The 13,431-nt window shown below is 36.7% G+C and overlaps 1 protein-coding gene across 1 annotated transcript; it reads left to right on the top strand.

Annotated features, from left to right (window-relative positions):
* The first annotated feature begins 348 nt into the window (after window positions 1-348).
* LOC114533381 lies at window positions 349-8,453 on the top strand. Its single transcript, XM_028554896.1, has 3 exons — window positions 349-838; window positions 5,893-6,113; window positions 8,167-8,453. The coding sequence occupies exons 1-3, from the start codon at window positions 631-633 to the stop codon at window positions 8,230-8,232; spliced, it is 495 nt and encodes a 164-aa protein (XP_028410697.1). The 5' UTR covers window positions 349-630; the 3' UTR covers window positions 8,233-8,453.
* Window positions 8,454-13,431: the final 4,978 nt, after the last annotated feature.

Consider the following 13,431-nt stretch of genomic DNA (forward strand, 5'->3'; position numbering starts at 1 on the left):
CAATTGTTTAAATTCTAAAGATCTGCTTTTTTATACACCCTGTAATGTGGGGGCACCCGGGACGGTTGTCATCGTGTACGTCTGTAGGATTAATTGAATAGTGCACCTAACATTTTTTTTCACCTATAAATTAAATTCTTATAAAAAAAGCTCCGAAGAAACTCCTCCCGAAATTACTGTTAAAAATTGCCCTTTATTCTTTTTTTTCTTCCTACGTTTGATTAAAAGTTTTAACTTTTTTTATACAGTCAGGGTGTATACAAAAACGCAACATTAAAATATTCATGAAAATTCCAATATCAAGAATTTATATACTTATAGCGATTGCGTTTTTTTAACACCCTGTTATTATAATGCCCGATTAACCAGTTCCGCCATTCGGGCGTGAATATTTTATAAGAATAGACGAGATGATTTTTACATGCATAACCACTATTTGCATTTCATCGGCCTGTTCAAATATCCGCCGCTGATATTGCATGCGCACACAAAACTTAATAATTGGACACTATTATTTCGCTCAAGCGTAATAATTTATGATCAATATATAATAATACGCGTGTGCATAATATAATAGCATACAACGTTAAAATATATTTAAGAGAGGGTGTGCTTTCAGCGTTCTTAAAAATGATTGCAACGCTTTGTTACGGTTTCAGCATTTTGGTAATAAACCCCATCTTATTGGTCGAGTTATGTTCACCAACAAGTCCTAAACCTAAAGGAAGCGTTCCGAGTAGCCCGCAGATCTCTCCGACTGGATCGCCAACGACGAAATCACATAAACCAGCACGTGAAGTCATTCAAAGAAAAGAAATGATGTTAGTTCCAGTTAAAGGTATAGTGACTCATTGCGTCAAATTTTATGAGTAAATTAAACGAAAGTAAAATGAGCATGTTGCGACGCGTATTTCATGTTTGCATCACTCAGTATATCGTTGCAGTCAGTTCGCTAATCGGTTTAAGCTTGATGGGTCGAATAGGTTTTTTCATTTGTTTCGTACAACCTTGGTTAATAACCAGAGATAAAAGTTGGCGATGCTCTTTGGCTCTCAGTATATCTGGAGTTTTAGAGTATGACGATAACGCTATCTATGCAAGACTTCATGCATAAACTGACCGGCTCCTGGTTGATGTCGTATATGAAAATTAATTACTCTCCATGCGAAATGAAAACGGCAGTATTCACAGAGACGTTCAGGAGCAATCAATTTTTTAGCAAAAACTTCTGTTAGTTTACATTGCTTCCAGATGCACTTATTTACAAGACAAGCAAGAGCGATCATCTGTACACATAGCAATTTACACGAATATGTTCGCTGCTTTTTCTCGCAGTTACAGACGCAGTTTAGCTCGAATCGCATTCGGTAAAGAGGGACATTAAACATTGCTTTATCAAATGTTTAGGTGTCAATTTCTCTGCCCTGGTAACCTAGAACGCTAACATAACTCATTCATAACAGTAATATTATAACGGAACACATTTTAATTATTATGAGAAAAATTAATCCTTGCGATAGCTATGAATAAATAATTAATATAAGTCTGAAAGTCAATGGAGCAAACAAGAACTACGTAATAAGTAAAATTTTTTTGAAAATTTACCATTTTTCTAGTTTTTGAACGCGACAGAGTAACTAATTTTTAAACTCACATATTGCCTGATACAATTATAAGGTTAAAACTCATAATTTTTATATGATAAATGTAGTGAAAGAAACTACTATCGTGATGGCAGAAACTACTATCGTGATGGCAGAAACTACTGCATACAAAATCGTCCGGACAGAGTGATCAATGCAGGGCCGTAGCTAGACCGCTTAATTGGGGGGTGTATATTCCTTTTTTTAATGTTTATATACCGTAGGAACAATAGCGTACAAAATAAATCAGTTGGGCCTAAGACGAATAGGAATGAATATACACCCCCCATTTAAGCTTCTAGCTACGGCCTTGTCAATGCTTGCGCAGAGCGATATAACACAGGATGAGAAACACGAGTTACTTCATCGAATTTTATTTACTATACAGAACTGTTTCTTACTAGAAGCGTTTAGCTTGCCACACACATCTGCATGGTAAATAATATTATTTAACAGCTGGCTTTAAAAGGTCTGATCTTTTGATCATTTGATGACAAGGACATGGCAGTTCACTTAGCATCTTAGCTGCTTAAGTAAATGAACGATTAAAGTTTAATGCAAAAAGCGCGTCGTTTCTCAAGTATTTCCCAACGAAATAAGCATCTTTTACCTCTCCTCGGAGCACGCTTTATCCTAACTCCTCACGTATTTTCTTGATCCTTATTTATTTGGTTGTAAAGACGTAATTATGGTCGCGAAGATAATCTCTCGTTAAATATTCTGCGATTTGTAGCTATGTAGGCCTAATTTCTTTCGCCTCTTTCGTGTATACCGAAATGACCATGCAAAGCCAACTCGCTATATGATCATATTGAATATTTCACTGCATATATATATATATACACCCATTTGCAAAAACGTTGGCCGCAGATAGATAGATAGATAGATACTCGAAGTCTAATTAGAATTGCATATGATTACATTTGCATGGGATTTCAATCATATTACACAACATATGCAATTCTAATTAGATTTCGGGTATCTATCTATATATCTATCTGCGGCCAACGTTTTTGCAAACGGGTGTATATATATATATATATACACCCATTTGCAAAAACGTTGGCCGCAGATAGATAGATAGATAGATACTCGAAGTCTAATTAGAATTGCATATGATTACATTTGCATGGGATTTCAATCATATTACACAACATATGCAATTTTAATTAGCTTTCGAGTATCTATCTATATATCTATCTGCGGCCAACGTTTTTGCAAATGGGTGTATATATATATATATATATATATATATATATATATATAATATATATATATATATATATACCCAGTCCATGCACCTTCTTTATTATATTTAATTATTTGTATCGTTTGTGAGTTTACAATTTATGCAATTTTTTACAAAACCTTACGAACTTTTTCTACTTTTACTCTATACCTTATATGAACCCAAATTTGTTTGAAATAATAACAATAATTAAAATTTATACACTGCGAATTAACATGAAAACTATGAGCAAATGCGCTAACAAATTATTTGTAGTAATTTTATCCCAGGAGTATGCTAGACAGTACTGTTTCCCCTCCTATAACTTCAAATATTATAGTCTTCAATTTGCGTACCGTGCATGAAATTATATTGCTCTGAAGAGTACAGTACGTTCATGTTTCAAGAAGTAACTGGTATAGCAGACACCGCACAACCTTTTTACCGAACTTAAATCGCTTTTAAAAATTATGCGAGACGCGCTTTCATTAATTTTATTCCACAAGGACAAGGCGTCTTCAAAACTGTACTGCGCGTATACCACGTGTTTCATGCACCGATGTTTTGATTCATGCGGTCAACGGAAAGTTGGTTTTAATATTTCTCAATTGGAAGTTAATTTCCAGCAGTTTACGAAGCTACACATGGACCGTTTGTATGCAATAGCGTTTCTAACATGACTTTTATATTTTAAGCCGTCCTGCATGTAAATTTTAAAGTTTCCTGCAATCTTGAAGTTTACAAATTGTTATAAAATGCGGTTGGTGCATGCTATATTAATTACAATGTTACTATTAGTAAATGTACGATTATTCAAAATGATATAATTATATATGAAAATTATACGAGATGGGTTAATTAATGCAACGAACAATGAACAACGAAATGGCGGGTTACTGTGTTATATTTTACATCTGAGAACTGGAGGTTTCTTTAGAATAAACATTCAAATCGTCAACACAAAAATTATTCACCGACAATCGACATATTAGTTCGATATATCTAGCTATAAGGGTAAATAGATCTGTGCCAATTTTAAACCAACAATTTTGTCTGAAGAATTTTGTCGATGTTTCGCACGGCCAAAAATTTCCAGACATAACAGGGGCCGGCTGTTTAATAGCCGGTTAGCCTAGACAGGGGTTATAACGTAAATCACATGTCAAATATGTATAATTTTCCCAATCGTATGTTTATGAATGACAAAATAATATGTATGTTTTTCAATAAACTTTTTTCTGACACAAATGCAGTGCCCTTTCGGAAAGTTTTAAAAGGAACAGCGGCGTACGCACATAGAAACGAGGTCATGGTATAAAAAGTTAACAATAATCTAGGGAAAGCTCTAACCTAGCTTTGAACAACTGGCCCCGTGACTAAATTGTTAGTCCGCCTTCGTCATTGGCACATAGGAGTAGTTTGCACAGTGGCGAAGCCAGCCCGACAATTTACTGAATTTAGTCATGCTGTGCTAATATTTTAATGTTCATTGACTGTGGAAACAATGAATTTCCAAAGAAATGAATAATTATATAATAACATAAAATTGCATAACATGATAAATCGTCAGGCTGGCTACGCCACTGAATTTGCCTGCCTGTAGTAATTTTCATTTAGGTTCACTATCCATACAGTGACAAGCCTAAGTTCATCGTATATTTCCCAAGATATACATGCAAATTAACAGGACTCTCAGATCACCGTACGCAAGCAATCTATGTGAAAATTAAAGGTGGATTTCCACTCAAAGCGAAATCGTTCGCTGGCGAAAATTTGCATATTTTCTTTTGACTTTTAACAGCGAAAACAAATTAGTGCGACTTGACTGCATGTTTTCAATTCAAAAGGAATAAATTATGCAAATATTTCGCCAGCGAATGATTTCGCTGCAAGTGGAAATCCGCCTAAAGCCGGTTTTCCACTAGCGATATTTTTCGAGCAAATCGACAGTTTACTTTTGTTTCAGAGCTCTCATCTGCAACCATCTGGAACAAATTGCTCAAATACAAAGGAATAAAGTCGATTCGCGCGAAAAAGATCGCTAGTGGAAAACCGGCTTTAAAGCCATTTAAAGCCAGAGCTCTCAACTGCAACCACCTGGAACAAATTGCTTAAATACGAAGGAATAAAGTCGCTGCGCGCGAAAAATATCGCTAGTGGAAAACCGGCTTGAGAGCGAGTTGAAAGTTTATACGTCGGAAAAAATCTTTTCACTTTTGGCGGAATAAAATAATTTACATGAACTGTCTCAATCACTATATCTTTTGGCCGATTAAAATGATTTACATCAACTGTTTAAACATCACGATATTTTTGGCAGAATAAAATCATTTAGCTGCATGAACTGTTTAAATCATGTATCTTTTACGAGACTGAATAATTTACACAAATTGTTTAAATCGTATGTATATTTTTAGCAGACTAAAATAATTTAGCAACATGCATGCATGAACTGTTCAAATGATACAGAATTATATATATTTTGGCAGACTAAAATCATTTAGCTACACTTAGCTACATCGCTGAGCTCGAGCTCACTTTGATATATATATAGCTCTTGTAAAATTTGACGTGACTCTGACATTTTTACCACAATGACAATAATGACATAAGATAAAAACTAAAAATATTTGCACCTTCGATAAGTCTGTGATTTACGTCCCTCGGCGGAAGCACTATTATAGAATTGAGTAAAAAACAACATAATATATAATATTGAGTAAAAAACAACACCTTGCCGGTTTTAAGGGGGGACTAGGAGGGTAAATGCCAAAGCCGAGCTGCGAGACCACCACCAGCCTCATCATGCAGGCTAAACAGACCGTTTCGGCTTGCATGCAAATTAACCATGCATTTCAGATGTTGGAACCATGGAATAGCCAATAAAACTTAACCTTTTTAGATCATGTGATTTGAATAATAATTAACCGAAAAGGTTTAAAATTTATATTGGTGAGTTAAAAAGTTCGCTAAATATACGTGCATGTAAAACATGTTAATCAAATTTATTTTTTAATCAAGGATATCGTTTGGATAAATCTTCTTATGTTGAGATGCCTGTAATCAGCATATTGGACTGTGCTCATTTCTGTCTCGCGGAAAATGGTCTTTGTCGATCAATCAATTTCGAAAAGAAGCAAACGACAGATGGACATAATTGTCAGCTGAACAACTCGACGAAAGACAACAACGCAAAAAATTTCGTGCAATCGTCACTCTACAACTATTTTGAACCGAAGCAGGTATGTGCAGGGGCGAAATTAGAGCGGTCATTTGGAGAGGGGGTATTCATATAATTATTCAGTTCCGTCCCTGTAGAACTGAACATATGAACAAAAATCTCCCCAGTAATCGTTCTAGTTACGCTACTGGGTGTGTGGTTATTTCAGGACCATCCTCGGAGATGTTAAACAACAACTTTATATAATAATATAAGCTGACACTGAAGAGCCAATTTTCCATTGAAGTTCAGCATCTTCAGGTAGCTAGACCGCCGCGCTATACGGTTGAGCTTGTTAATCAACTAAGGAACGCTAGCGTTTTCGCTCCATTTTCTTTCTAAAGGCGGTCATCCACTTGGTGGAACATTTTGATGGTTGGGAGAATTGGACCGAAGCCGAATCGCAAAATCCATGCAAGATATTTAAAAAGAAAGTAAAGCGAAAAATTTTATTGGATCAAAAATTTCTGCTTACTGGAAAACTACTCTGACTTTTTACAAAAATATTTCGTGAACATGTAGCTATATAAATTGAATAGCACTTGATACTAAGATACTAGACCGCTTAACTGAGAGAAATGGTGCATGTATATTAATTCATACTGAAATATCATAAAAGCAATAGTGCAATGAAATCAGTCGGGCGTAAGAGGAATACATCGTGAACATGCATCCACAATTATCTTCTAGTTACGGCCTGATAACTTCTCATCGCCAACTATTTCGGACCCATTTTTCGGTTTGACAATTGATGACCAACTGATGAACGCGGACTTGCAATATAAACTCGCAAAAATGGAAATGAATACAGCGAATTAATAAAGTCAGCATATTTTCTACATTGACCTGGTTTCCCGAAATCAAATTAATATGATAAATTAGGTCCACGGTAATCACTATAATTTACTTTTTATGCTAAAGTATGGTTATTATATGCCATCAGTAGCGTAGCCAGCCTGTCGATTTGTCCCGCTATGCTAATATTTTGGTGTTCACTGACTGCAAAAACAATAGATTTCTAAAGACATGAATAATTATAATAACTCGAAATTTACATAGCGGGACAAAATCGTCAGGCTGGCTACGCCACTGTATGCCATGCATGTTCAACATATAGCGGATCTTAAAAGAACTCCGAAACCTATATATTACGTTTTATCATCAATTTTTCTTATCTTGCTTACTTCTTCAAATATCTAGGCTGGAATTAACGAGTTGTCCGCCATCTTGTCTTATAATTAGATCTAATTAAATGACGTCACATCCTTTAATACGAAAAGAATGCTCTTGTATAGCAGTAAATTAAAAACATTATGATGAACTAGCATTTAAAATGATATACAAGGCACGAGAAAAGCTCAATAAAATCAAAGATCTAGATTTACAGTAGCGTAGCCAGCCTGTCGATTTTTCCCGCTATGCTAATATTTTGGTGTTTACTGACTGTGAAAACAATACATTTCTAAAGACATGAATAATTATAATAACTCGAAATTTACATGCATAGCGGGACAAAATCGTCAGGCTGGCTACGCCACTGAAGATTTACCCTGTTCGTGACGCCATGCACGACCTAAGATGTATGCATATCCAAGATGGCAGAATGTACCATTATTATTGCTCGGAATGAGCGGAATATTCTATCAACGAAAAACGATAAAGCAAATCTGTAAAAGGATTTAAAATAAGACAAAGTAACCGAAACAATGCAAATTAAGGTTGGGCTTACACGAATTTGCTCTTGGTTGAACAATAACACACAAAGAACCATAAAAATCGAATAACGTATCATAAACACTGCTCACTATTGTTACAAAAAGCCAATCACAATTCCATCATACTAGATATAAATATTTTCTAGCAAATTCGCGGTATTCTCGCTTGACAACAGGCATATTTTTCTTATTTTATTCGAAAGATATATTTAAACGCTGCAGGAATAGTTGGCAATGGTTTAACTGAATCGACAAGAAAGATAGAAATAATGTAAAGATACACACTGCCATATTTTCATCTCAGTTCCCTCACTTAAAATCGATAATTACGGTTTTCTTATGACATTTTCTCGATTCCAGGCCATGTTGAACGGTAAGCCAGTTGGAATGGAGGAGATCGAAAAGATCAGAAACGGAGAATTATAAAAATGCTATAGCCTAAGAATAAACCTTGTATAGGTAGGACGATGCTGGCACTACAGCTGATAAGACCAAGACATTAGAAAATTATGCCTTCCTGCGTTCTTTGAGCAAAAATTACTTTGTAGAACCAAAAACCTGAATAAAGAAAAATATTCATGTGTTGTACTCTTGCTTTCTTAAGTTTTATTTTCGATCAATGCTTGTTCAACGTTTGTCTTCTAAAAGAGTTCAACTTACCGACCTTAATTATTCCATTATTTTGTTAAAAGTTGTCGCAGGAATTCGGTAAATACTGAGGGAGAAAAAAATGACTCCCGTTAAAAATTACGCTTTTCACGTTTCTCTTCTATTGAGGTGAGATTTACCCACCATTTAAAAGGGGGAAAAATAGTTTTAGGGAACCCCGCTGTTGAGCGAAAAACGAGCAGTAATGGAGTGGAGCAGATCACCATGGGCGTCAATTGAAGGTTATATGAAGGGGACCATATTCGTATATCTGTTATGCCAGGCTGACTTCTATTTGTATCTATTGGTGTAATATTGGTGGAATATTTAGCAATTTCGTATCGCCAACGTCGTTCGCTTCGCCGTGTTGTCGTCTCCATCCCTACCGAAGTGCAGCGGGCAAAATTAGCTAAGTTACTATAGTCGCAGTATTTCACAGACCTTCGCTCAGCTTTGCTGGGCTTGTCTGAGAATTTTAATGAAAGTTGAATTGTTTTCAAGAGAAATTAGCCAGGTACTGTATAGCAGAATATAGAACGATGCAGCTCGCGGTCACGTGAAGCTTCGGAACTGTTCTGATTACCCCTACTTCCGTTATATAACTTATTCATGCAGATATACAGGGTGTATAAAAAAAAGGAGACCTTTAGAAATCAAGCTATTGTTAAAATTTGAATGCCATTTCAATTGCATTTGCACATATGCTGAACCGTAGTGCGTTAAATATTGATGGTATGCATGCATACATTAGAAAATGAATTGACGTTTGTACACAAGATTGTCTGCTCCTGGGAATTTGAAAATAACTTTAATAGCATAAGGAAAAATAGCGACCCAAAAATATTCAAATGACTAAGCACACTACCAGAACAAAAATGGTTCAACTGACTTCGGAGCAAAGAGTTTTTGTAGTCTTAACTTATACCCAGCCTGCCGTCATCAGAAAAGCAGTTCGCGATATGCACAAGCGTACGGTAGTTTGTGTTGAGAGAAATGGAGGCCACGTTGGAGGTCATGGTCCATGACATTCAGTTCTTTTGATGTTCAATTTATCAGTAATTTTCAATCTGGATCGAAATGTCAAGTGAATCTGTGTCAGATCAAGTTGTAATTCATTCCTGACTCATGTAAACATTTTAATAGGCAGATTTCGTAAAATGGGATGCTGAGCCATTCCGGATTCAAAGTCAATTCTAACTCATGTGAACAGCCCTAATGCTCGCACGCAGTGTTAAAAATTATTGAACAAATGATTTGTTCATGTTTTAAAGGAACAGCTAAAGCAATTTACCATGCACGCATACTGTTATCGCTTTTGTGCTTAGTCGTTTGTGCTTAGTCATTTGAATATTTTTGGGTCGTTATTTTTCCTTATGCTATTAAAGTTATTTTCAAATTCCCAGGAGCAGACAATCTTGTGTACAAACGTCAATTCATTTTCTAAAGGTCTTCTTTTTCTAATGTATGCATGCATGCCATCAATATTTCACGCACTACGGTTTAGCATATGTGCAAATGCAATTGAAAAAGCATTCAAATTTTAACAATAGCTTGATTTCTAAAGGTCTCCTTTTTTTTGATACACCCTGTATAGCGTGGGAATAGTAGCGTACAACAGAAATCAGTCGGGCATAAGACGAATATATGAAAAGCACCCCTTAGATAGAGATTATGTACAACGCCTTTATTGGCTTTGCGCTAAAAGTTCATATCATGCATGGACATGAGTATCAGCATCTATTAACGTAAGTTGCCACCGTTTGTTCGTTTTCAATCACGGAGCGTTCAATAATTATAAGGAGAAACGCTGAGAAACAATTATAAAATTGTAAAATTATAAAAATTGGTTCTACTTTGGCAACCGGGCCAGCCCGCTTGCATGTTTATATGAAAACATTTTCATCCGCTAAGCGAGATGTCGCTTCTTTCGAGCGGCATCTTGCCGGCCAAGCGGGTCGGTCGTAAACCCACATAAAACCACGTTGTCCATGTAAACCCACAAAAATTTTTATTAGGAAATGTATTCATGGGGAAATCTCGCTAGCTTGGCTGTCCCGCTAAGCGGGCCGGCTTTCGCTTTCGGCATCGCGCCCAAAAGCAAAAACAGCACGTCTTTTTCTTAATATCCATGCATGCACCAAAATGATGTATTAAAAATAGCGTAAACATTGCAAGGGGGAGAATTGAAAGATATGTCAAATTGATCGACTTAACCCGTTCTATAGCTAAGGTTATTTTGAATGTCGACAGCTATAATATTTCATTTATAATTCAACCGTCATCAGTATCCTTTTTAACGAGGATGATTTCTTCCGCCGAGTGTTAATATTGAGCGGACATTAAAAACTTGGGCTTGACATTTGACAGTTAATTCTGGCGAAAAATGATTGTCGATCATCTCGCTCACAGAATTGTAGGTATAAAAGCACGAGTGTCAGATCCTTTTAATTTCTGGGCATGCAAATTTTTAGGCCTACAGTTTTTTTGCCATAACCAGAGATAAACTCCTGTCAACAAGCGGTTTAGCATAGATTTCTAAATGAAAGGGAATTAATCTGAGCATGCATGAATTGAAATTTTCCACGTACCGCATGAGAGAAAACAGGGAGTTTACGATTCACGACACGCGAGATTTATACCCTTTCTTTGAAGGGAACCCGAATGGGAGCAATTCAGCGGAGAGTGGCATGTGCGAAACATGCTAGCGGAAAGGATTAATTCAGGGGTTCCATATTCGAATACGATTTAAATCGCGCTGTCATCATGACACCGACACTCATTCAAATCAAATTGACGTTACCTATGCGCTCCTTATGCTTGGTGTTTTTAGCTTGTATACAGCTCACCCAAGCATTGCCAGTTGACGATGCTTTCGCTCACTACCGGAGGGGTCGCCGTTAGTTGCGCTTTTTTCGTGTTTCATTTACGTGTAGCAACGATTGCGGAATACATGCCTTTATTCAGGGAACAAATAGGATACAGAACAACTTATGTCGGTATGGTCCCTGTGCTTGGTTTCGTCACTCAAGTGATAGGAATACATACTGATAACAGGATATTTGTCTGAAAAATTTTGCACGAGGAAGCAGTTGCTGTTAATATGTTTCCTTTTGTCGATTCCTAGCACTTTGCTCATTTCTTGCACCGAAAGCGCCTGATTTAATCAGCGAAGAATCATCGAGAGAATCGTTCGGAAAATCAGTATTGTTCATAGTTCTAAAATGAACGCATCACCAGCGACACGTTATGCTGGTTTCGGGGACAGCGAGAAGAAAAACAACGGCAATATAGTAAAATTCTTTTTCATTATACTTTTCTTGCGTGGTTTTGTGGTTTGACTTTCGGTAACAATCTTAATTATTACTGCTGCCACTGTGACACATGTTAAGCACGACAAATCAAGGTTTGGATTCTACGAATTTTGGGGTGAAATCGCCGCCGGAATTTCGCTCTTCGTCGTTGGATGATTGGCAGACCACAAACCCTATTCAGTTTGCGGCAAATAAGTCTCCAAGTTATTATACGTTGTGTTTTTCAACGAGGCTGCTGTACAGTGTATGACTTTAATTGCGTTGCTTTGGTTGGAATACGAGTATCTTAATTGAGAAACTGGTCGTGTATTATGATGAAATCAAGTCAGTCATGTTGAATCCTCATTGTATTATTGTCCTGTTCATTTGCACGCATGCAGGTTTCTGTACTGCGTTTCAATTGCGTTGAGAATTTTGGTACATGCGACACTTGGGCGGCAGGCTGGTTGTAATGGCCGTTAGAGGTTTACTCAGGCGGCTTCTAGTCGGTGTTTGGTACATCATATCCCATATTATCATTGGAAAACTTGGTGAATTGTATGTTGTAGCAAAATTCACTCTTTCTATTTGCCGTCTCGTTTGGAGGTCTAGCGTTCACTGAAAATGCCTGGCCAGTGATACTCATCGATAGTTTTCAGTCTGTTTCGTTTGTCCTGACGCATGCGTCTTTCGTGATTCACTTTTCACAGGCAGGATCGAAGGCGGAAAGACATGACGCATGCCCCTTTCAGAATCAAAGGCGTCGTCTGCTTGCTTTTTTTTCATGGCAAGCCGAGTAATATTAATGTCGATTTTTATACACCACGGTGTTAGCAAAAATTGCAAGTTTATGATTTTTTTTTAAGCTGAGGTAAATTTTACCAGCGATTTTTATACACCATGGTGTTTGCATTAATTACATGTTGATGCAAAATTAATATTCTTATTTTGGAGGAGAAAATTTATCGATATGCAAATTAATTTCAATGTTGTTATTTTTGGGTATAATTGAGTGCTGAACAGAGGTCGGCTTATGCCGGTGTCTTAGCGGATAATGTTCCCCGCGGAAAGTGTCACCCCGAACACTATCCACTAACGGATGATGCCCGGGGAGACATGATGACGCATACCTCTTTGGTGATTCACTTTTCGAAATCAGGATCATCGTCCGCATTTTCCCAAGGTGAGCTGAATTCTACAGGCAATTTTTATACACAACGGTGTTTGCAAAAATTCGACTTTTATGCAAATTTAATGTTGGTATTTTAGGGGAAAAATTGATATGCATATTAAATGTTATTATTTTCGAAAAAAAATTTAGTCTTGAACGGATGTTAGCTTATGCGCATGCCGGCGAACAGAGAGCAACAATTTAAGACAATTGCGGAATTATCCGTGTTCCATGTAAACATGAATATATAGCCCCTGCGCAATGAGGCGATACAGATATTTTGACCTCGAATTTAATCTATATAGTCCAATCAAAAACCTTTGCAGAGCTGAATAAGCGATTTAAATCATGAGAATACTTGCATTCTCGCGATTTTCTGGCGCATTTGCCCATGTTATACACGGGTTGTTGCAATGGTTTATGTCGACCCTTTATTTGTTACTGCCATATTAGAAAATATCTTATACTATAGCGTTGCTAGCCCTCGTTGACGTCACGAAATAATAGTTAAAAAGG

The sequence above is a fragment of the Dendronephthya gigantea genome, unplaced genomic scaffold (assembly GCF_004324835.1).
Source record: "Dendronephthya gigantea isolate DGI-Jeju-01 unplaced genomic scaffold, DenGig_1.0 000089F, whole genome shotgun sequence".
Lineage (NCBI taxonomy): Eukaryota > Metazoa > Cnidaria > Anthozoa > Malacalcyonacea > Nephtheidae > Dendronephthya > Dendronephthya gigantea.